Genomic DNA, 23,129 nt, shown 5'->3' with positions numbered 1-23,129 from the left:
GTTGCTTGTCTGTGGTGATGGATGAGGGATGTTCAAGTTGAGGAATCTTCCAGGCAGAGTTGAAATTTCCAGGACTCTCTCCTAGGGCAGACTGAGCCTAGAAGACACTCAGAGCCAGAAGACAAGGATTTCCTCTTGGTAGGGAGCCTGGTTGTTTTTTTGTATTTTTTTTGAAAATTTCGAGCTAAAAAAGGATGCTTATTTCCGGTTCCTGTACATTCTTTTTCCTCCCTTCCGTTTGCTTTAAGACAGGGTCTCATGTAGCCCAGGATGGCTTCAAACTCGCTATGTAGCTGAATGTAGCCTAGAACTCTTAATTTTCTGCCACTGCCGCTCCTGCAGATTACAGGCAGGTGCTCCCAATGCCCCGCTATATAGTTTCTAAAACACTGCCCAGCGGAGCGGGCAGTGCAGTTGAGCGGAATTCCGAAGCCACTCACTTTGAAAACTTCAAGCTTGGGAAACGCCACGTGGACCTAGTACGAGAGAAGCATTTTGCCTTCCAAATTATATTGGTGAAATAAGTATGCCTGTTGTTCGGTAAATCTAGAACCGTAGGGAGAATGTTGATCATATTCTTTCCTTAGAAGACATGGAAGTTTGAAATGTTCTCGGTCTCTGGAGACCAAGCCTTGACAGATGCCAGGCTTCAGCGATTCTTTTCTCTGGCTCTGATTTCTGTCTAGTTCTGGGAAAGGAAAGGAGGACTGCTTCAGAATGTATTCCCAGTTGCCCTGGGACAAGAAGCCCGTCTTACTGTCTACAGACCGCTTCCGGCTACGGTGGGCGTGGCTCGCCCGTGGGCGTGGCCACAATGTGGGCGGGCTCTCGGAGAGGGCCGAGTGTGGGCGGGGCCGCCTCCTGTCTGTGCCCGGAAGTGCCCCTGTGGGCCGAGATGAACTGGACGATAAGTCCCTGACACGGTGTCCCCGGCCTTGAGGGCAGCGGCCTTCTTGCTTGGGAACTCCCTCAGCCGCCGCGTTCCCGAGCCGCCGTTGCCGCCCGAGACGATGATGCCGCGCCTGCTGCTGCGCGCCTGGCCCCGGGGCCCCGCGCATGTTTTGGGAGCCTCTAGTCGGCCCATGAGTGCCAGCTCGGGGCCTGACGAGTACCTACAGCACAGCATCGTGCCCACCATGCACTACCAGGATAGCTTGCCCAGGTGAGCCCAGCCTCCTGGCACTTAGGACTTGCACTGAACTCTCCGTCGTCCCCCCACCCTGCGATCTCCCGCCCATAGGCAGCCACGTTCCCGGGTTTGGAAAGTCGGAGACTTTGAGAATTCCCTGTCTCAGAAGACTCAGAATCCTTAAGGTCCCCTCCACAATCCTCCCGTCTACAAACTCCCTGTCCATTGATCTTTCGGACAGCTATCCTGAGCCTCTCACACTTAACCACCTTCCAACTCGGGTAGCCAATTGCTAACACGGGTCATCCTCAGGTCAGTTTCCACTATTCACTTTCTTTGCCTCTTGCTGAGACCTCTCAGCCCGCTCCTCTTCCAGTATCCTGCTCTGTTAGTGCCTCATCAGATGCTACAAGAACACTTTTATCAATTTCCACTCCCCATTTTAACTTCTAAGATCAGCCCTAACCTAGAAACTTTTCATCCCCACCAAACCTTCCTCAGCACCCCTTGTGGGGTGGGGGTGGGGGGCCAGCACCTCACCCAGACTATCTGACCTACCCAAACAGTCCTAATAAGTGTCCCTCTCCCCTATAGCCAGGACTTCCCTAAATCTGGCGTCTAGTTTTCTCTTTGATCTCTCAGCTTTGATCTGGGTTGCCAGATCTACTCCAATAATAGAAATTACCTTCACTCTAAGCCAAGCCTAAACTGTCTTTTCCGGGCTCACTGTTTATTTCCCAGATCAAACTCTAAACCTGTCTCAGAATCCCTTCTCACTATCCTTCTGGTCCAGCCTCCCGGGATCCTCCTGTCCAGGAGCTGGAGGTCATCCTGGCTTCCTGCTCCATCCAGGAAAAGACAGACATTGTACCAAGGTGGTATTCCCAGCCGTGGGGTTTGTGTTTTCCTCCACGTCCAGCAGTTATTTCATCCAGTGTCATCTGCCCACCCTGCCTTCTCAGCAGGAACATGAGTGTGCAGACAAGTAAGGCAAACTGCAGTGGGGTTATCCGAATTCAGCAGGAAGATGGGGGAAAGAAAAGGGGTCTTTGTAATTACGGGGGAGAGGGTGTAACCCAGCTGCTCCGGACAGCCCGTGTGAGCTGCACCCGTATGTAGGGGAAAGGTGAGGACTTGGGAAGACCTGTTTATATTTGCTGAGTCACATGGTTCTGACTTGGAAGCAGGCCTCAGCCTCACCCAGGTTTAAGATCAGATGGACTGTTGGCAGTTTAGAATTGGGAACCTGTAAGGATATTCATGATAATTTAGTCCCCTCCACAGCACAAACATCTGTAAGATCTGGAAGTAGAAACAGTATTACTAGTCAGGTGTAGTGGCCAGTGCCTTTAATCCTAGCACTCAGAAGGTGGAGGCAGGCTGAGTTCAAGGCCAGCCTGTTCTATATAATGAGTTCCCGGACAGCCAGGGGTATATAGTGAGACCTTGTCTTGAAAGCAAAAACCACTCCCCCCCCCCAAAGGAAAACCCAAAATGCATACTACTGTATTCCCCGTAGGGAGCAGCCAGATTTCCCGGTGCATCATTTAGAAGTGGGAGTTTGAGCCGGGCGGTGGTGGCGCACGCCTTTAATCCCAGCACTCGGGAGGCAGAGCCAGGCGGATCTCTGTGAGTTCAAGGCCAGCCTGGGCTACCAAGTGAGCTCCAGGAAAGGTGCAAAGCTACACAGAGAAACCCTGTCTCGAAAAAACCAAAAAAAAAAAAAAAAAAAAAAAAAAAAAAAAAGAAGTGGGAGTTTGATGAGATACTTTCTGTGTTAGCAGTTCTGGGCTAGTAAAATATATTCTCTTGGACACTCATGTTGATGTCACACTTGGCAAGGAGCCCTGACCTTGGTGTTCAGGAGAACTTAGTTTCAGTATCTGCCACTAGAGTTATAGTTTTGTACATTTAAAGAGCTACAGTCATCTGTGAGGTAAATGGCAACACACAGTTCTTTGGACTATTAGGAGGTACTTGAGGTAAGATGCCAGGGATGGGAAAAATCATTGTCTCTCCCTAGTCTGTTCCTCTTCTCACTGCTTCCTTTTAGCCACATTGGCCTTGGACTCTTGCTAGTAGGAGCCCTTGAATTATCATTTGCTCGTTTTGTTTTGTTTTTAAGTTGTGGGTTTTGTTGTTCTTGTGTATGCCAAGATGTATATAACTGGGGTCTGGAGAAACGACTCAGTGGTTAAGAGTGATTGCTACTCTTCCAGAGGGCCCAAGTTCACCTCCTAGCACCCACATCCAGCGGCTCCCAACTGCCTGTATCTCCAGATCCAGAGAGAGTAATTAGCATTAAACACGCCCATACAAAGCCCTTGTGCAGAGTTTGGCAGAGTTGGCACTCGGTAGGCACCCACAAGCGCTGTAACTGGTAAACAGACATCGGTTGCATGTCTAAAGTGGACTAGAAGAGAACTGTTGCACTGTGTGGGCAGCAGTGTCTGCATGCGTGAGGGAGCCTTACAGAAGAGATGACACTGAGCTGGAATCTGACGTTTACCAGGCGAGAGGAGGGGCAGAGCCGCACACCAGGAGAAGGCGTTCAAACAGTGTTGTACACAGAGGTTGAGAGGTTGGCAGCCGGTGTTAGCACAAAGCTTCACCATTCAGACCTTGTTGGGATTGGGTCGGAATGTTTAGCAGAGAGGGACCTCATGGGAAGTCGTAGTCGATCTACAGTGGATCCATAATAAATGCCAGTTTTCTGTTGCTTTTCTTTATAACTTTTTTTTTTTTTTTTTTTTTTTTTTTTTGGTTTTTTGAGACAGGGTTTCTCTGTGTAGCTTTGCGCCTTTCCTGGGACTCACTTGGTAGCCCAGGCTGGCCTTGAACTCACAGAGATCCGCCTGGCTCTGCCTCCCGAGTGCTGGGATTAAAGGCGTGCACCACCACCACCCGGCTTGTTGCTTTTCTTTTAACCACCTCCAGTGATAGCACGTGTTCAAAACAGAATGAGCAGAGAGGCAGCTTTTACCAGGCCACTAGGGTAACAGGTAGAAACTAATTTGTGAGCCCCAAAGGCATGTCTTTCAGGCCATTCTGTAAACAGACATTTCCTGTCCCAACTGCTTGGTCCCAAATAACCAACGCAGAGGCTGAATATGAATTTCAAATGCTTGGCCAATAGCTCAGGCTTGTTACTAGCTAACTCTTACACTTAAATTAACCCATAATTCTTATCTATGTTTAGCCACGTGGCTTGGTACCTTTTCTCAGTAGCGTTCTCATCTTGCTTCTCTGCATTTTCTGGCAGCTCTCTGACTCTGCCCTTCTCCTCCCCATCATCCTTAGTTTGGTCACCCTGCCTATACTTCTGTCTGGTTACTGGCCAATCAGCGTTTTATTAAACCAATTCAAGTGACAAATCTTTACAGTGTACAAGAGAATTATTCCACAGCACCAGTCTTCTTGACTTCCAGAATAACTTTATTTCCAAATGACTCTTGTGAACATATACCACTATCCCAATTCTAACTAGGTTCTGGAGACAGGGAAGGCATTTTAGCTGTCTTCTTGCAGGAAGAATGCCAAAGCCCCTGCTATTGGGAGGCAGACTGGGTATGAGAGCAGGTGACTCAGTAGCTTACACAGGAGGTAAATCTGCTTAGCATTTTCCCTTCTCCTTTGTTAGGGCAACTAATAACGACTATTAGATGGGGGTAGGGTGGAACAGGAAAACACACGGTTAAGATGAAATTGCTGTGAGTGTCTCTCCAGACGCTGGCTCTACCTCTTTTGAGGCCTGGTGAGTCACACATAAGAGCCAAAGGAACTGCTGTGTACTGGCAGCCACTTCTGGGGTTTCGTGGAGGAAACCAGGGTGGTACATAGAGACCAGGTGCTCTCTGTCTTGACCTTGTTACTGGAAGAATGGTTGGTGAACACTCTATAAAAAGCAGGTTGTTTTAATAAGGGTCTTTGTACATGTTGCAGAAAGTCAGTTAAACTGGCTCAAGTAACTTGAGATCTATGAGCTCACACAGGTTTCCAGAATCCACAGGGATGCTGCTTTGCCCTCCCGCTGACCTCTTCATTTGTGTGACTTCATTCTCAAGCAGGTTTTCTCCTCATGGTTGTAGAAAGGGAGCCAGCACATGAGACAGAGCTCACACCCACATCTCTTGGTGACCACAGCTAATGAAGATTGCCCATTGCTAGAAATTCCAAGACTCCTGTCTCACTGGTTTTCACTGGGTCTCCTAAGGTCTGACCAGGAGGCCATAAGCCCACATTCAGGGTGGGTCTTCCCACCTCTTAACCCAACTAAGAAAATTCCTCACAGGCGTGCCTACAGGCTAGCCCAACTCAGGCAATTCCTCATTGAAATTACCCCCTTGTGATTGTAGAATGTGTCAATTGACAGACAATTAAAAACAGTCATTATACGAGATGGTAGTCTAAGCTGGTAGGTCTGCTACCCCAGGCACCTGGTCTCCAGCTACATCTAGTCCTGGAATTACACCTAGGCTGCCAGTCCTGGCTTCATTTTTTAAAAAATGGGTTCTGGGGGCTCAAACTCTGGTCCTCAAGCTTGTTAAGCAAGCACTTTACTTACTGAGCCATCTTGCCATCCCAGAATTCCCTGTTTTCACGTATATAATTTTTAGCATATTCATAGCATCGTCCACACATCACCACTGTCAAATTCATTTCCTCATCCTTTCCCGTCAAACCCTGTCGTTAATTCAATACCTACCATCCTGCCTGACACCACTTTAACCCTTGACCTTCCTTCTGGAGAGAGACTTAATGTTTGAACTCAGGGTTGTCAGATGCAACATCCGTACACTTTCCAGCCTGCCACACTGTCTGTAACGAGAATAAACACAGTTGTCAGGATCACGCTGCTCTAGTTCCACCCCTATTTTCTGCTTGGAGGAATCTGGAAAGGTTGAAATGGTCCAATTAGAGTAATCAGCTGTTAGAACATAGACGGTCCTGAGGAGACTCGGATGTTTAAGGTGAGGGGAGAGGAGGGAAGAAACAGATGACGGTGTCAGAACCCATGGGATAGGGGGAGGGTTTCTAACTGTTCTTCTATGTGATGACAATTTCAACCATCCATTAATGGTCTCACAGTCTGGTGAGGAGAAAAATCAGTAAGAAAGTAAGAACTGCCACTAAATTAAAAAAATAGAACTACTTATTTGTGTGTGTGTGTGTCTCTGTGTGTCTGTGTGTGTGTGTGTGTGTGTGTGTGTGTGTGTGTGTGTGTGTACCCAAGTGCACGCATGTGTTGTATGGGCATTCCCGTGCTGTGGTGGATGTGTGGAGGTCAGAGGACAAATTGCAGGTTCTCTTTCACCATGTGGGTCCATGGGGATCCAACTCACGTCATTGGGCTTGGTGGTGAATGCCTTTGCTCCCTGAGCTCTCTTGCTGGCTCCTGCCACTGAATTTAATAGAGGAAAACCGGGAGAGTGGGTTCTTCTTCTGGGAGCAGGCTAATATTGAGAGAGTAACTCTGTTACAATAGCTTTTGAACTGGCACAGTGACTCACCTCTGTAACCTCAGCACTTGGCAGGAGGATTGTCATGAGCTCTGGGTTTTATAGCATGACCCAAACAACAACGAAGCAAGTTCGGCCTTCCGTGGCCCGTGTGCTGCTACCTCTGTCATGTTGTGTAGCAAGACGGCCTTCAAGAGTCTAGCTTTCTGCCAGGTGAGGTGGCCCACACCTTTAATCTCAGCACTGGGGAGGCAGAGGCAGGTGGATCTCTGTGAGTTCCAGGCCACCTAGAGCTACATGGTGAGACCCAGACTCTAAATAACAAGAAAAGTCTAGCCTTCTCAGACTCCCCAGCCTCCAGAGCATGAGAAGTTTCTATTTGTAAATGATGTCACCTTGTATTGTTGTAACAGCCTAGAACAGCCTAAGGTTGGGTAGGAGAGAAAGTAATGAGCTAATTCATCCAACATAAGTTTATCAAAAGCCTTCCCTGTGTTGACCCATGTACCAGTAGTGATCAGAGGAGAAATTCTACAGGAAGAATTACAAGTGGAAAGGGCCTTCTCTATAAAGTCTTCGTGGATTCATACGCATTGACATCCCGCTGCTGGCTGGTGCCGACTGGAAACTGGCCGGAGTGTTTATGCAGCGCAGAACCCAGCGGGTGCTACAACTGAGGGTCTGTCCCAGGAGCTCTCCTGGGGTGAGCCAGACAAGCCCCTCCTCGCCTAAGCCATTTTGCTTAGGACTTTTGTCACAGCAACAGAAAACCCCTGAATTCTGCAATTAGTAACTCAAAACACACTCATTACTCTGAAAATGTCCTTATTTCACTGAAGAAAGTTTAGTCAGGCCAGAATTGATCATTGAGAAGTTTTTATCTTTTATTTTTTGTTTTTTTCGAGACAGGGTTTCTCTGTGTAGTTTTGGTGCCTGTCCTGGATCTTGCTCTGTAGACCAGGCTGGCCTCAAACTCACAGAGATCCGCCTGGCTCTGCCTCCCGAGTGCTGGGATGAAAGGCGTGCGCCACCACCGCCCGGCCTTGTACTTGTTTTTATCATCAAGTTGCAGATAAACATGCATTCAAAAATAAATGGATGCAATATAGTATATCATAAACTGAGCTATGCTTTATGGATAATGGGTCAGTTTTCCTGAATGACGGATACAGTTCAGTATTTTGCATATAACTGTTAATTTCATCATGGTAGAAGAAAAGTAAGCTAGTATTGTGTCAATGCCAGGGTGTGTACTTTTCAGTGAAACTATTGAAATGGCAGAGAAGAGGCCTTGCTGTCTGCTGTTCATTTCGCCATTGGGCCTGTGTGCTCACCATCACCGCCACCACTGGGGAACCCACTCTGGAGTCAGTCAGCAGTGGCCCCTGCTGGTGTTTGAGCACATGGGCTGCCTGGTGACTCCTATCGGATGCTCGTGCTGCCCATCGGCTGGTGGTCACTTTCTGTCTTTCAATTGTAGCCTCCATATTGAGCTGAGACAGATTCTCTCTGTCACCTTGGCTGTCCTGGAACACTCTATATAGACCAGGCTGGCCTTGAACTCACAGATCCGCCTGCCTCTGCCTCCCAGGTACTGGGATTAAAAGCATGCCCCACCACGCCCAGCTTTGTTTCACCCTTATGTGATTCTCTTTTGTAAAATGCACAAGAATGTCTTACAAAGAAAGCTTTTTTCTTTGCGTCCTGGGTGTAGGGAATGTATGTTCAGTCAAAGGGTAGGGCTTAGTGCTGTACAGAGTTAGCAGTTACCATAGCTGTGGCCAGGAAACAAGAGTGCTTGGGGCAGCCTCTGTTTTCCCGTTTTGAATCTATTATTATCATTAAAATATTTTATAATAATTTACTTAGAATAGACTTAACTGTTGATGCAACAGTAATTTGTCAGTTCTGATTGTCATTACTCTTTTTTTTTTTTTACTGTGGAGTGAGGAATCCATCCAGGACCTCATGCATGCTAGGGAAGTGCTCTACCACTGACCTATGTCCAAGCCCATCCATCAGTTCTGACTTGTTACTGGCTTTTCCTTTTGTTTGTTTGTTGGTTTTTGGGGGGATGAATTACCCAGTAGTTGGTTTACTAGTTTGACTTGTAAAGCTTCTTGGTATCGTCTCATACGGTGAGCCTCACACTGACCTTGCTCTCCCCGCAGGCTGCCCATCCCCAAACTTGAAGACACCATGAGGCGATACCTCAGTGCACAGAAGCCTCTCCTGGATGACAGCCAGTTCAGGTAAACACTGAGAATCCTAGAAACCATTGCTAGCAGGCAGGGTTCAAGGGAGGCAAGCAAGTAGTGGTCACAGACCAGACTTCAAGGGCTGTCTGTGGTCTGACAGGGCCTCCAGAACCTAGGACTGGTTTATATATGTGCAAGTTCAGGAACTGGGTCTTCATTCACAAAGGACTAATCAAGCTGGAGTGAGAGCCCTCTAACTAGACTCAGCAGGATGGTTTATAAGACTAGTGGCATGTTTGTGCTTTATCTCGGAAGACATGTCTGCGAGGCTGGCTGGTACTGGTCATATTCAAGAGGCCTGTGTGCTGGGGAGGAAAGTCCATAAAAGATTATGTGGCAGACCAGAGCCTGCTTCTGAAGATGTTAACCAGACTAGACACTGTGCCCCAAACATGCCCTTTTAGAACCCCAGAATGTAATCTTATATGGAAATCAGGTTGTTGAAGATGTAATTAGTTTAGATGAGGTTCTTCTGGAATTGGGCAAGTCCCTAATCCAAAACGACTGATGTCTTATGAGAAGAGAGCCAGTGACAGCCATGAAGGGCTGAGGTAGAGATTGGAGTGTTGTGTCCACAGGCTAGGAACACCGAGGATTGTTCCCAACACCAGAAGCCAAGAGAAGATCATGGAACAGATTCTGTTCCATGGTCTGCAGAGAGAACACCATCTTGTTGACACCTTGGTTTTGTACTTTCAGCCTCCAGGACTCCCAGAGAATAACCTTGGGGTTTTGTGTTTGTTTGTTTTTTGTTGTTGTTTGAGTAAAGATCTTGATATATAGCACTGGCTGTTCTGAACTCACTGTGTAGACCAGGCTGGCCTTGAACTCACAGAGGTCTGCCTGCCTCTGTCTCCAGAGTGCTGGTGTCAAAGGTGTACCCTACCACGAATGTAAAATCCTTAAGACAGGATTGTGTTCGTGGTACTTGTTAGAGTATTCTTAGGAAACCAGCATAGCACGGACTCTGAAGAGAACATTGGGTATTGTCAGAATGTGGATCGCATCACAGCCTGTAGCCTGGGATAATTGGTGCTGTTCCCATACTGGGGAGTTTCTGTACAGATTCTGGTGTTATCATTAGAGTCACGGAGCCCTTCACTGCACAGGGAAAGAAACATGAGCTGTTCCTAGTCTAGCCTCTGCTTTGAAATAGTCACCTACAGTTCCTCTTAACGTGGCAACAAAGCCCTGGCTTCCCGTTACGGCCTGGTGCTTTCCTCTCCCCTAAGTCCTTAGCGTTACGTTTTTAAATCCTTGAGATGGCGTTATTATCTCTCTTTTATAGATGTAGAAACTGAGACCTGGAGAGATTAGGTAACTTGTCCAAAGTCACCCAGTTAGAATGTGGCAGAGCTGGGATTCAAACTTGGTCCCTTCTGACCTCAAAGCTTTACTCCATGCCAAACCACCTCCTTGTGGACAGGTGGCTTTGTGAGGTACATTTTGAAAGGAAGAGTATCAGCGCAGGACCGCTGAGGCCAAGTTCTTAGCACCAAGGAGATTGATTTGCCCCAGAGGGACAAAGAGCAGGGAATAAGAGACCGAGACAGGAGATAGAGGATGAGGGAGAGGACAAGGGGGAGGGGGCAGAGGTATTTGCCCTGGAGGAACAAAGGACTGCCTCTGGATAGAGAGGAGACTGAGCTGGCACATAGGAAAATGGCAGTTTATAAAGATGAAAGGGGAAATCCTGTGTTAGCATGAGGTGTTTAATTTTAATTGGGCATGTTAATTAGGTGAGCCAAAGGAGGCGTTTGATTGCTGGACTTCAGTACTTTGTAGCCAGTGGTCAGCCTCAGAAGAAGAGGTTAAATTAGGGAATAGAATTTAGGGCTTAGCTTTAGAAATGTAATCTAGGGCGGGAGAGATGGCTCACAGGTTAGGAGCTCTGGCTGTTCTTCCAGAGGTTCTGAGTTCAATTCCCAGCTGCCGTATGGTGGCTCACAACCATCTGTAATGAGATCTGGTGCCCTCTTCTGGCCTTCAGGGACACATGCAGGCAAAACATTGTATACATAATAAATTTAAAAAACAACAAAGACATGTAATCTAATGGTTCTTAGCAAGGCAGGGAGGATGGGGGAGAAGGGCAAAACCTGATAGTCCTGTGCTCGAGTGATCACAGTGAGCTAGTGTCCTTCACTTTTGACCTCCCAGTTCCCGAGGTGTATTCCTTAGTCGGATTGTGTTCTGAGATGTGTGTGTGTGTTGGGAACCCAGAGTGTAAATTCCTGGCCAGGTACCTGAAAATCATGTATTCCCCACCCTGGTTTTATCTCTCTGTTCTTGAACATTCCAGGAAAACAGAGGAATTTTGTAAGAGTTTTGAAAATGGCATCGGGAAGGAACTGCATGAGCACCTGCTTGCTCAGGATAAGCAGAATAAGCACACCAGCTACATCTCAGGTAGGATGGCGGGGGCCCCATTGTTCCCCGGCGGCGGCAGCAGCTTCTCAGCTCTCCCCTTCCTGAAGTACATGGAGGGAGGGCCTTGAATCCCTGCGCCTAAGAAGGCGTGGGCTGGCATCCAAGACCAGTGGCTCGCCTTCGCTGCACACGGGGTTGAAGCAGAGCTTGACTGGTTCTTCTCTCTGGTGTCTTGAGTGTCACTCTGTCCCTTCACTGGCCTACCTGTCCCCCGAAGCCTCATCCTCATCTCATGTGCCTCTCTGATGCAAACCATGCTTCAGCCGACCTGCCTGCTGCGTCTTGCTTCCTGAACTCCGTCGGTCGGTTGGTCAGTCAGTCGGTTGTCTGTCGGTTGTCCGTGTTGTTCTCATTTACATTTTGTTACTGGCAGATGCTTCCTTTGTGATTCAGGCAGAGCAGCTGGGCTATGAAACTCAGTTCTCTTCGTCTTCTGTCTAGAGTTAGCAGCATCCACCCCCGCTCTTAAAGTTGTTTAAAATTTAGGGGTTTTTGTTTTTTTAATTAAAAAGTGTTTTATTGGCTGAGTGGTGGTAGTGCATACCTTTAATTCCAGCACTTGGGAGGCAGAGGCAAGTGGATCTCTATGAATTCAAGGCCAGCCTGGTCTACAGAGTGAGATCCAGGACAGCCAGGGCTACACAGAGAAACCCTGTCTTAAGAAAAAAGCAAACAAACAAACAAAAAAAGAATTGATTTTGAGATGGGGGTCTCCCTTTTGTAATCCAGATTGGCCTCTGCTTCGAGTAGCCGGGATTATAACTCTACCTATCATAATATAGTTTCTTTTTCTTTTTTCTTTTTCTTTTTTTTTGGTTTTTCGAGACAGGGTTTCTCTGTGTAGCTTTGCACCATTTCCTGGAACTCACTCTGTAGACCAGGCTGGCCTCAAACTCACAGAGATCCGCCTGCCTCTGCCTCCCGAGTGCTGGGATTAAAGGCGTGTGCCACCACCGCCCAGCCATAATATAGTTTCTTAAAAATTATACATTTATTGATTTTTAGTGGGGGTTCATGTGTCCTAGCATGCATGTGGAGGGGAGAGGCCAGATTACAGAAGTGAGTTCTCTCCTCCTACCATGTGGGCTCCAGGGCCAAATCTAGATTGTCAGCTTGACAGTAAGCACATTCACTCTCTGAGCCATTTTCCTGGCCCACAGTTTATAATTTATCTATTGTACCTACAGTTTAAAGAACCAAACAGGAGACTAGAGAGATGGCTCAGCAGTTAAGAGCACCTACTCCTCTTGGAGAGAAACCGGGTCTGGTTACCATTACCCACGTGAGGTAGCTCACAACTGCTTGTAACTCCAGCTCCAGGGGACCCAACCCATTCTTCTGGCCTTTGGGGGTTCCTGCATACATGTATGTGGTACACATACACTAATGCAGACTCACATCCATATACATTTTTTTAAAAATCAAATTGTACTATAAGACTTATTGGATAAATAGCAGTTGCCTGATTCTCCCTAATTTTGTGCTTTTCACTTGACTATTGATTTATTTATTGACACAGGATGTAACCCAAGCTGGCCTTGGACTTATCCCGCTGCATCTGCCTCCTAAGGACTGGATACCACCACATCCAGCTTTAATTCTTCAGGTCCTTATACCTCTAAGTGATATACTTAAAATACTCCCTTTTATTTTGACATCTCATTAGCAAAGGGTAGACTCTAGCAGTCTTTTTACACACGTGCTCCCATACCCTCATTTGCACAATATAGTTACAATTCTGGTCAACTGTATCTAGTGTTCATAGTGGCACAATCCTGTACATGCTGCTGTTGTCTGAGTCATGTGGTCCACTGGGGTTGTTTCTCCTTTACCACCTTCTCATTTTATCTGGTAACAATGGTCTCATCCTTTAGTGGTCTTTTTTTCTTCTTTCCTTCTTTTTTTTTTTTTTTTTTTTGAGATGGGGTTTCTCTGTGTATCCCTGACTGTCCTGGAACTCACTCTGTAGCCCAGGCTGGCCTTGAACTCACAAAGATCCGCCTGCCTCTGCCTCCCGAGTGCTGGGATCAAAGGCGTGCGCCACCACGGCTGGCTGTGTAACGTACTTCGGTGTATGTTCCTACTCATCTTTGCTGAGCCGTTGACTCAAACCTCTTACAGAAACTCAAGTTCTTCTGTTTGGGGATAGTTTCATTTCTTCCCTTCTTTTTTTTTTTTTTTTTAAAGATATTTATTTATTTATTATGTATACAGCATGTATGACTGCAGGCCAGAAGAGAGCACCAGATCTCATTACAGATGGTTGTGAAGCCACCATGTGGTTGCTGGGAATTGAACTCAGGACTTCTGGAAGAGCAGCCAGTGCTCTTAACCTCTGAGCCATCTCTCCAGCCCTCATTTCTTCCCTTCTATTTACATTTTTTTTCCTCTTTCTGTGCTGATTTGTATGTACATGTTCTAAGCCTAGTCCTCTCCTTTTCTTATTCCTCTCATATTTTTCATCTCTTATTCTTTTGTTTTGCCAGTTTATTTTATCTTTCAACTGTTCTATTGAGTTTCTAATTCCTGGTCTCTGCTCTCCACTTCTCCTCTCTGCTCCACCAATTCTTTTTGGTTAGTATTTAATTTTTTTTAGTATTTACTTTGTGTGTGTGTGTGCACATGCAGATACCAGAGGACAGTTTGTAGGAGTTGGTTCTCTACTACAGCATGGGTCCAACTCAGGTCATCAGGTTTGGCAGCAGGTGGCCTTACCAAGCCCTTGATGAAGGTTTCTTTTTTAAAGTTCATTTTCAGAATTTTTTAAAGTTTTCTACTTTTTTGTTTGTTTATTTTTGAGACAGAGTTTCTCCGTGTAGTTTTGGTGCCTGTCCTGGATCTTGCTCTGTAGACCAGGCTGGCCTCGAACTCACAGCCGCCGCCACCACCACCACCGCCACCACCACCACTGGGCTAGTTTTCTACTCTTCTCATACTCTCTCTTCTCCAAGTTCATTTCCCTTTGATTTGCCTCTTTCTTTAGATGCTGCATCGTCCTTCCTTCCTTCTTCCTTCCTTCCTTCCTTCCTCCCTCCCTCCCTCCCTCCCTTCCTTCCTTCCTTCCTTCCTTCCTTCCTTCTTTCCTTCCTGTCTTACAGATGCCGGAGGTGTTCTCTGGACGAGGGTGGGGCTGGTCAGTTCTAGACGGTACTCTTCTGTGGTTGGGTTCAGCTGTCACCCTGAGTGCCTCTAGTGGTCATGTCTGAGTGGATTCCCTAGGAAGGTGGTTCTATTAACCCCTCACTGGGTGCAGTGTAGAGAAGTGGGGTGGGGAGGTTGGTGAGCTCAGTTGTCTGTCTCCCAGCTTATCTTGATGGAGAGAACAAAGCCTGTGTTCTGCAAGAGTGAGGAAGGATTACCGAGTGGTTGGCAAGGATGTAATGATAACATTTCAGCCAGGTCCTCTGGAAGGTCTGCTGTGTAAACCGGATTGTTTCTTGTCTTCTTGCCAGTTTGAGGTTGACTTTCTTATATCTGTTTGGGACATTACCAAATGTCTAGACACTTTCACATTTCCAGTCTTTCTTTTCTCATTCTCTAGACCTTAATGTTGGGTTGTTTGAGATTTTTGTAATCCTAACCATCCAGAAGGCTGAAGAATTGAAAACTTGAGACAGCTGTGGCAACAGTGAGACCCTATCTAGGGCCATCAAAAAGATACACACATAATAACAGTTGCCTGTTTTTTGTTTTTCTGAAACACAATTTCTCTATGTAGTCCTAGAACTAGCTCTGTAGACCAGGCTGGCCTCAAACTGGCAGAGATCCACCTGCCTCTGCCTCCCAAGTGCTAGGATTAAAGGCATGTGCCAGCCACCACTGCCCAGCCAACTGTTGCTTTTGAAGGTGTGGGAATTGGAACTCTCATGTAGTAAAGAAAGCTTTGGAGTCCAGCCCCTCAATAGCCTTCACCCAGAGTTCCAGAAGAGACGTTACTGGCAGCGGATTAGTCTGAGAGGTTCACTAATAAATCTACATACACGAAATTCTTTAGTCCGTTCACTTTATTCTTCTGAGTCAGTTCTCTCTACACTGCTTGTGTTCTGCTCTCACGCCTAGCTCCTTTCTTGCCTGATTCTCTCTACATTTATCTGCTAAGTACTATCTTAATTCCTTTATCTAGTGCTGCCCCATCTAGGTTCTCATCCATCTAGTTCTTTTCCATATCAGCTCCTCTCCCATCCTGTTCTTTCTCATCCTGTTCTTCCCCACCTGGCTCTTCCTCATCTTCTGTCTCGTTCTTCTGGTTCTCTCTTCTAGCCCTCCAATCTAGTTCTTCCCCATCTAGTTCTTCCATCCTCTTTTTTTCTTGTCTCTGAAAGTAAAACTGCCTTTTATCTCTTTGGCCCTTACCCCTCCAAGCTATCTCTGCTCCTGCTGTTTCTGACAGGGTGGGGGAAGTGTGCTCGGTTGCTAGGCAACTTGGCTAGGCAACTTCTGTCACAGCTAGATGTACCTGTACGTAAAAACCCTTTAGTTCTGAGTTAGTTGTTAAAGGTGCATCTAAAACTAGAGATAAGACTTTGGAAAGGAGAAAGTTAAGCTTAATTACCACATCCACCAGGCCTTCTCCAACAGATAGTTTGGATGCTTAAGTCTGTTCTTAGAGAATCTGTGAGGTATCTCAGATAAGATACTTTCGTCCGTCTGGGAAATGTCCTGGCCAGACACTGCTAATGACGATAATTACGGAAAAGCTTGAAATTCGGGGTCTTCACTGTGTCTGGTGTAGCACAGTTGAAGAAGGTTATACAAATACTTGAATTGTGTAGGGAAATGGTGCCCAGTGAAGGATGGAAAAACACATGAGAAATTCATAGCAGGAAACGGCTAATAATAAAAGCTAATATAATACCAAGACTCCTTGAGCCTTGGCTTCATCCTCTGGAAGAGTTCTTAATTCCTCCAGGTCTAGCTTTGTCATAATCAGCTGAATTCTATTTCATTTTTTTTTTTTTTCAGCTTGCAGCAACATAGTGTTTGTGGGTATTCCTCAGAAGGCTTAGCAGAAGCCAGGTGTGGTGGCACACACTTTTAATCTCAGTATTTAGGAGGCAGAGGCAGGCGGATCCCTGTAAATTCAAGCCCAGCCTGGTCTACATAGTAAGTAACAGAACAGGGCCAGCCTGGTCTACCTAGTGAATTACAGAACAAGGCCAGCCTGGTCTACCTAGTGAATTACAGATCAAGGCCAGCCTGGTCTACCTAGTGAATTAGAGAACAGCTAGGGCTACATAGAGAGACCCTGTCTCAAATAAGTAAATAAAATAAGAACGTCTTAGCAGAGCCTTACCTAGCTTAAGTATATCCTTAAAAGGAGTGAGAACAGGAGGCTGGAGAGATGGCTCAGTGGCTGTTCTTCAGAGGACCTGGGTTCAATTCCCAGCACCCACATGGCAGCCACAACGGTCTGTAACTCCAATCCCAGGAGATCTGAAACCCTCACACCAATGTACATAAAATAAATTTAAATAAATTATAAAAGAAGACGTGAGAACACATGTTCCCACAAAAACCTGTATATAAAGGTTCATGGGAATATCACAGCTAAGTGGTGAAAAGAGCCCAGATGTCCATTACCTGATGAATGGATAAACAGAATGTACTATATCCAGATGGCGGAACATTACTCAGTAGTACAAAGAAGAACTGATACAGCTACAGCCTGGGGGAACCTCAGACCATTAGTGAAAGCAGCAGAATCCGGATGCCTAAGACCACGTGTCTGTGGTCCTGCTAATATAGCGTGAATCGTTGGGCAGACAATACGATCACCTTCATGAATTGATGTCATCATTTCCTACACCTGAGTTGGAATTCTTTTCTTTCTTAAATTTTATTTTTAGTGATTGCATTAGCCTTTTATGTTTTCTCTTTTTCAGGTCCCTGGTTTGATATGTATTTAACTGCTCGAGACTCTGTTGTTTTAAACTTTAATCCATTCATGGCATTCAATCCGGACCCGAAGTCTGAGTATAACGACCAGCTCATCCGGGCGACCAACATGACTGTTTCTGCTGTCCGGTTTCTGAAGACACTTCGGGCTGGCCTTCTTGAGCCAGAAGTATTCCACTTGAACCCCGCCAAAAGTGACACAGACACCTTCAAGAGACTCATACGCTTTGTTCCTTCCTCCCTGTCCTGGTATGGAGCCTACCTGGTCAACGCGTACCCCCTGGATATGTCCCAGTATTTTCGGCTTTTCAACTCAACTCGTTTACCCAAACCCAGTCGGGATGAACTCTTTACCGATACCAAGGCCAGACACCTCCTGGTCTTAAGAAAAGGACATTTCTATGTCTTTGATGTCCTCGATCGAGATGGGAACATTGTGAGCCCGTCAGAAATCCAGGCCCATCTGAAGTACATTCTCTCGGACAGCAGCCCTGTGCCCGAGTTCCCCCTGGCATATCTGACCAGTGAGAACCGGGATGTCTGGGCAGAGCTCAGACAGAAGCTGGTGCATGGTGGCAACGAGGAGACCCTGAGGAAAGTGGACTCTGCTGTCTTCTGCCTCTGCCTCGATGACTTCCCGATGAAGGACATTGTCCACTTGTCCCACTCCATGCTGCATGGTGACGGCACAAACCGCTGGTTCGATAAGTCCTTCAACCTCATCGTAGCCAAGGACGGCACTGCAGCAGTCCACTTTGAGCATGCGTGGGGGGATGGTGTCGCGGTGCTGAGGTTTTTCAACGAAGTGTTCAAAGACAGCACCCAGACCCCTGCCGTCACTCCCCAGAGCCAGCCAGCCGCCACCGACTCCTCTGTGTCTGTGCAGAAACTCAGCTTTAAGCTGAGCGATGCTTTAAAGGCTGGGATCACCACTGCTAAGGAAAAGTTTGATGCCACCATGAAGACCCTCACCATTGACTCCATTCAGTTTCATAGAGGTGGCAAGGAATTCTTGAAGAAACAGAAGCTGAGCCCTGATGCAGTGGCCCAGCTGGCCTTCCAGATGGCGTTCCTGCGACAGTATGGCCAGACAGTGGCTACCTACGAGTCCTGTAGCACCGCAGCCTTCAAGCACGGCCGGACTGAGACCATCCGCCCAGCCTCCGTCTTCACTAAGAGGTGTTCTGAGGCATTCGTCAGGGAGCCCTCCAAGCACAGTGTGGGCGAGCTTCAGCACATGATGGCTGAGTGCTCCAAATACCATGGCCAGCTGACCAAAGAAGCAGCGATGGGTGAGGCAGGGTGGGGAGAGCACCGTGGGTCTTGTTGCCTCCGTGAGCCTCAGTAATATTCCACCCACTTCTGATCTCTAGCCATCACTTCGTTTAATCCACTTCCCTACTCCCAAAACGTTTTTCTCCTACCCTCGCCACGTCTGAAGAGCCAGAGCAGCCACTGGGGATCAGAATCTAAGCAGCTATGGGGAACTTTCTCCCCATTTAAGGTCACTTTCAGCTGTGAGAAATGGTTGGTTTTGCTGTTTTATTTTTCCCCTGCCCCTTATTGGTCATGGACACATTTTTGGCGGTTCAGGATTTCTAAGCCTGCCCCTCCTACTTCATCTCACTACAGTGTTGGCTCTCTGTAAATAGTCATCTCAGAAGCTCATCACAACTTTTTTAAAAGATTTTTTTATTTTGTGTATATGAGTGCTCTATCTGCATGCCAGAAGGGGCATCAGATCCTATGTAGATGGTCCATGTAGTTGCTGGGAATTGAACACAGGACCTCAGGAAGAGCAGCCAGTGCTCTTACCTGCTGAGCCATTTCTCCAGGCCCATTCATCACCATTTGAAGGGTCATTTTCTTCAACTCTTTGTGATCGAATTCAAGACCTGGAGAGGATGTCTCAGCCCAGTCCTGTTATGTAGCACTAACAGCCCTGGGACTAAAAGGTACCGAGACACCTAGTTATTCCGTCTCCATTTTGAAGTTAGGAAGCTAAGCCACTGCCCAGTGTTACACAGCAAGCTACGATCAGAACCCTGGGTGGATGCTTTTTCCACTTTGTTCCACCAGTCAGTCTTTTACACATGGACTTTGAGTTTTACCCCTGTGTACCTGTGTGCATGCGAGTTGTTGAGGAATGAGCCGTGTGTGTGTGTGTGTGTGTGTGTGTGTGTGTATGTGTGTGTTGTTAAGGAATGAGCCCGGGCCTTACCCACTGAGTCTTGTTCCAATTGGGAAGTTCGATGTTCTCTTCATCTCTCCTCACACCATCTTGACTCTGATGGACTGATTCAGTCTTTTGTTTGTTTAATTATTTTAGGTTTATTATTTTATGTGTGGAAGTGTTTTGCTTGCGTGTATTCATGCACCATGAACATTCCTGATGTCTGTGGAGCTCAGAAGAGAGCATCGTATCTCCTAGACTTGGAGTTACAGGCAGTTGTGAGCTGCCATGTGGGTTCTGAGAATTGAACCTGGGTCACCCGCAAGAGCAACAAATTCTCCACTGGGCCAACTCTTCAGCCCTTGTTTGTTTGGAGACAGGGTTTCTCTATGTAGTCCTGGCTGTCCTGGAACTCAGAGAGATCCTCCTGCCCCTGCTTCTGAGTGTTGGGATATTAAAGGTGTGGGCCACCATTCATGGCCTTTTGTTTTTTTAAAGTTTATTTATTTATTATGTATACAGTGTTCTGCCTGCATGTATGCCTGCAGGCCAAAAGAGGGCGCCAGATCTCATTACAGGTGGTTGTGAGCCACCATGTGGTTGCTGGGAATGGAACTCAGAACCTCTGGAAGGGCAGTCAGATGCTCTTAACTGCTGAGCCATCTCTCCAGCCCCTTTTGGTTTTGTTTGTTTGTTTGTTTGTTTGTTTGTTTTTGGTTTGTTTTTGGTTTTTCGAGACAGGGTTTCTCTGTGTAGCTTTGCGCCTTTTTCTGGAACTCACTTGGTAGCCCAGGTTGACCTCGAACTCACAGAAATCCGCCTGCCTCTGCCTCCCGAGTGCTGGGATTAAAGGCGTGCGCCACCACCGCCCGGCTTGTTTGTTTTTAATACATGGTTTTCACCATGTTGTCAATGCCATCCTTGAACTTGCAATCCTCCTGCCTCGGCTTCCCAAGTTCAGGGATCACAGGCATGTACCAAATCAGTGTTTTTAGCATCATGCTTTCATCTTAGGCTCATGTTTAGCCCATCTGTTAACAGCTGAGAATAGAGTTTTAGGCATGGTGAGCTGGAGGCATGCATGCTGGCCTAGAAAAGACCCTTCTCCCACTTTTTGTGTGAAAATGGTTCCTACCATGGTTACGGGGTTTGCTTATGCCCTCTTCACTGGTGAGATCCTGAGACTTTGTCTTTCCATTTTGTCTCTGACAGGCCAAGGCTTTGACCGACACATGTTTGCTCTACGGTATCTGGCACTAGCCAGAGGGGTCACCCTACCTGAGCTCTACCTGGATCCTGCATACAGGCAGATAAACCACAACATCCTGTCCACGAGCACTCTAAGCAGCCCAGCAGTGAGCCTTGGTGGCTTTGCCCCCGTGGTCCCTGATGGCTTTGGCATTGCATACATAGTTCATGACGATTGGATAGGCTGCAATGTCTCCTCCTACGCAGGACGCAATGCCCGGGAGTTCCTCCACTGTGTCCAGAAGTGCCTAGAAGACATGTTCGACACCTTAGAAGGCAAAGCCATCAAAACTTAGCTTCTCGGTGGGTGAAAAGCCTCCATTCTTCCTCACCATGAACATGGGTGTCCATGTAGCCGGTAGGTACTATTTTGTGCCTAACACAACTAGTCCTGAGGTGTTGGAACAGCCGGTGCTACAGGCGTGAGCTGGAAGATTCCAGCTGAAGACAATGAGAGATTCTGCTTAAAGCCCTTTGTTCGCGAGATGGGGTTTGGAAAACTAACTCGTGTATTTATCGTTTAAACAGAAATAAAGCTCAGTTGTTGCTTGGAGATACGATTCCTTTTTTTATCCCCACCTTGTTTCCTAATCCCCCAAAGAGCTTTCCTTCCAGCAGCATGGTCAGGTAGCATAGTGACCGTGGGGCCCCAGATCTTGGGGTGACACGGGTCCTGTTTGTGAGCTTGCCCCATCTCTGGGATGCAGCCTGTTTGAAATCACTGCTTCCTAAGCATGGACTAAGCTGCTTGCTTCACCCAGGCCAGCTGCAGTAGAAGCTCTTCGAATGGCATGGAATTTTATTTTTTTATTTTATTTTATTCTTTTCTAGCCAGAAGAGAGCTTCTTGTTTTTAAAAAGAATTTATTTGATTTTTGTAATTGTGTGTTTGTGTGTCCGCATGTGGATATGTGCATGTGAGTGCAGATGTCTGCAGAGGCCAGAGGCATCGGAGCCCTTGGAACTGGAGTCACAGGTGGTTATGATGTCTGATGTGGATGCTAGGAACTGAACTTGGGTCCTCTGGAAGAACAGTACATGTTCTTAATCTCAGAGCCATCTCTTCAGCCCAGGAATTCCAGTTCTATAGGCTTGTGTTTCACTGGCTGAAGCCTGTGTGCTGATTAGGACTTTAGGGAGCAGCACATGTATACATTCTGTAGTAGAAAACATATCCACTGAGGGAAATGAGCACTGATTTTCTTCTACTCCCATTTGTTAGGGTGCTGCTATAACATGAAAGAGGAGAAATTTGCCGTGAGTGTGTGTGTGTCTCTCTGTGTGTGTGTGTGTGTCTTTTTGTCTGTATATAATCTTGCTATCTCCAGTGGTACCCTACTGAGTTCTCGGTACAGCTGAGTTTTGGATTCTGATATGGGTCCCTCACGGATCACTTTTCGTTCATTCCCTCATCTAGTCCTCTTTCTGGTTTCTATAGTGAGAGACTCGTATAAGGATTGGCTGGAACTTGGGTAAAGTTGCTGGCACATGGGTGCTCTGCATTGTCTGCAGTGATGTCTTACCTGTTCTCTAGGGAGCTTCTGACTCCATCTGAACATCTGAGTCTCCTGTAGCATGGCTGGCTAAGACTGGTGCCCCCACTGAATCGTGTGAGGCTGACAGTCACACTCAATGCGTAGGTCCAGGCTGCTTGCACTGGAAGTCCCTTGGGTGCATACGGATTATCACAGTTTTTGTCGCTCTCCCTCGCCTGTCTTCTTGTCTTAGACTCATGATAAGATGGTGGCTTGGATGGTATATTCATTGTTTTTCTTGTCGTGGTGATAAAAAGTGACTTAAGCAGAGAGTTACGTTGGCCCTCAGTTTGAGAGGGTATGGTCCATCGTGGTGACTGGGGCATCAGTGGCAGCAGGGTTGCTGGTATGTGGTAGCAGGGGGATAGGCCAGAAGTTGAGACGGAGCTTATCTAGGCCAGGGAAGACTTGGGTAGGGTGGGGGTGGAGGCTCAGTCTGTGCAGCTACAGGGATGCTCTGATCTCTGGTGGGTAAAGCTTTCCAGGGGTGGCTGGTTAGGGGAGAAGTGCCCACCCCTGTAAGTACCCCTCACCTGTGTGCTGTAAGGAAGCCCAATAAACCCATTGGTTCCTCAGAGTGAATTTTGGTGGAGCTGTGCTTCTGTTTGTCATTGGGACCTTAGAAAGGGTAGGTAGGGTGGCTTCCATTCCCCCTGGCAATACATTTTAGCAACACTTGGCATAGTCGGCAGGATATGACAAAACAGCGGATGAGTTTGGGAAGAGTGATGGTGTCCCTGACAGGAATGAGACAAGCAGATGAAGTGGAGTGTGGGAATCGGGGTGGGGTATATGGTCTGAATGAAATTGACCACCATAAGCTCATAGGGTGCAGCTCTATTGGGAAGTGTGGCCTTGTTGAAGGAAGAGGGTCACTGTCGGGGCAGGCTTTTAGGTCTCTTTTGCTTAAGCTTTGCTCAATGTCAATCCACTTCCTGTTTCCTTCTGTCCAAGATGTAGCCAACCCCATGTCTGCCTGTAAGCTGCCGTGTTCCCCACCATG

The 23,129-nt window shown here is 47.1% G+C and overlaps 1 protein-coding gene across 1 annotated transcript; it reads left to right on the top strand.

The window, feature by feature from the left end:
* Window positions 1-859: 859 nt before the first annotated feature.
* On the top strand, window positions 860-21,145 carry Cpt2 (carnitine palmitoyltransferase 2). Its single transcript, XM_028888508.1, has 5 exons — window positions 860-1,162; window positions 8,760-8,840; window positions 11,149-11,255; window positions 17,159-18,463; window positions 20,557-21,145. The coding sequence occupies exons 1-5, from the start codon at window positions 1,011-1,013 to the stop codon at window positions 20,886-20,888; spliced, it is 1,977 nt and encodes a 658-aa protein (XP_028744341.1). The 5' UTR covers window positions 860-1,010; the 3' UTR covers window positions 20,889-21,145.
* The last annotated feature ends 1,984 nt before the right edge of the window (window positions 21,146-23,129 follow it).

This window comes from Peromyscus leucopus, chromosome 2 (assembly GCF_004664715.2).
Source record: "Peromyscus leucopus breed LL Stock chromosome 2, UCI_PerLeu_2.1, whole genome shotgun sequence".
In the NCBI taxonomy this organism is placed as follows: domain Eukaryota; kingdom Metazoa; phylum Chordata; class Mammalia; order Rodentia; family Cricetidae; genus Peromyscus; species Peromyscus leucopus.
Note: the sequence above shows the minus strand (reverse complement) of the source record. Positions and strands in the feature narration are given on the sequence as shown.

Coding starts and splice junctions, on each gene's coding strand:
- Cpt2 (XM_028888508.1), top strand. CDS start 1,011: ATGATGCCGCGCCTGCTGCTGCGCGCCTGGCCCCGGGGCCCCGCGCAT. Junction 1,163..8,759: donor TACCAGGATAGCTTGCCCAG/GTGAGCCCAGCC, acceptor CTCTCCCCGCAG/GCTGCCCATCCCCAAACTTG. Junction 18,464..20,556: donor GACCAAAGAAGCAGCGATGG/GTGAGGCAGGGT, acceptor TGTCTCTGACAG/GCCAAGGCTTTGACCGACAC.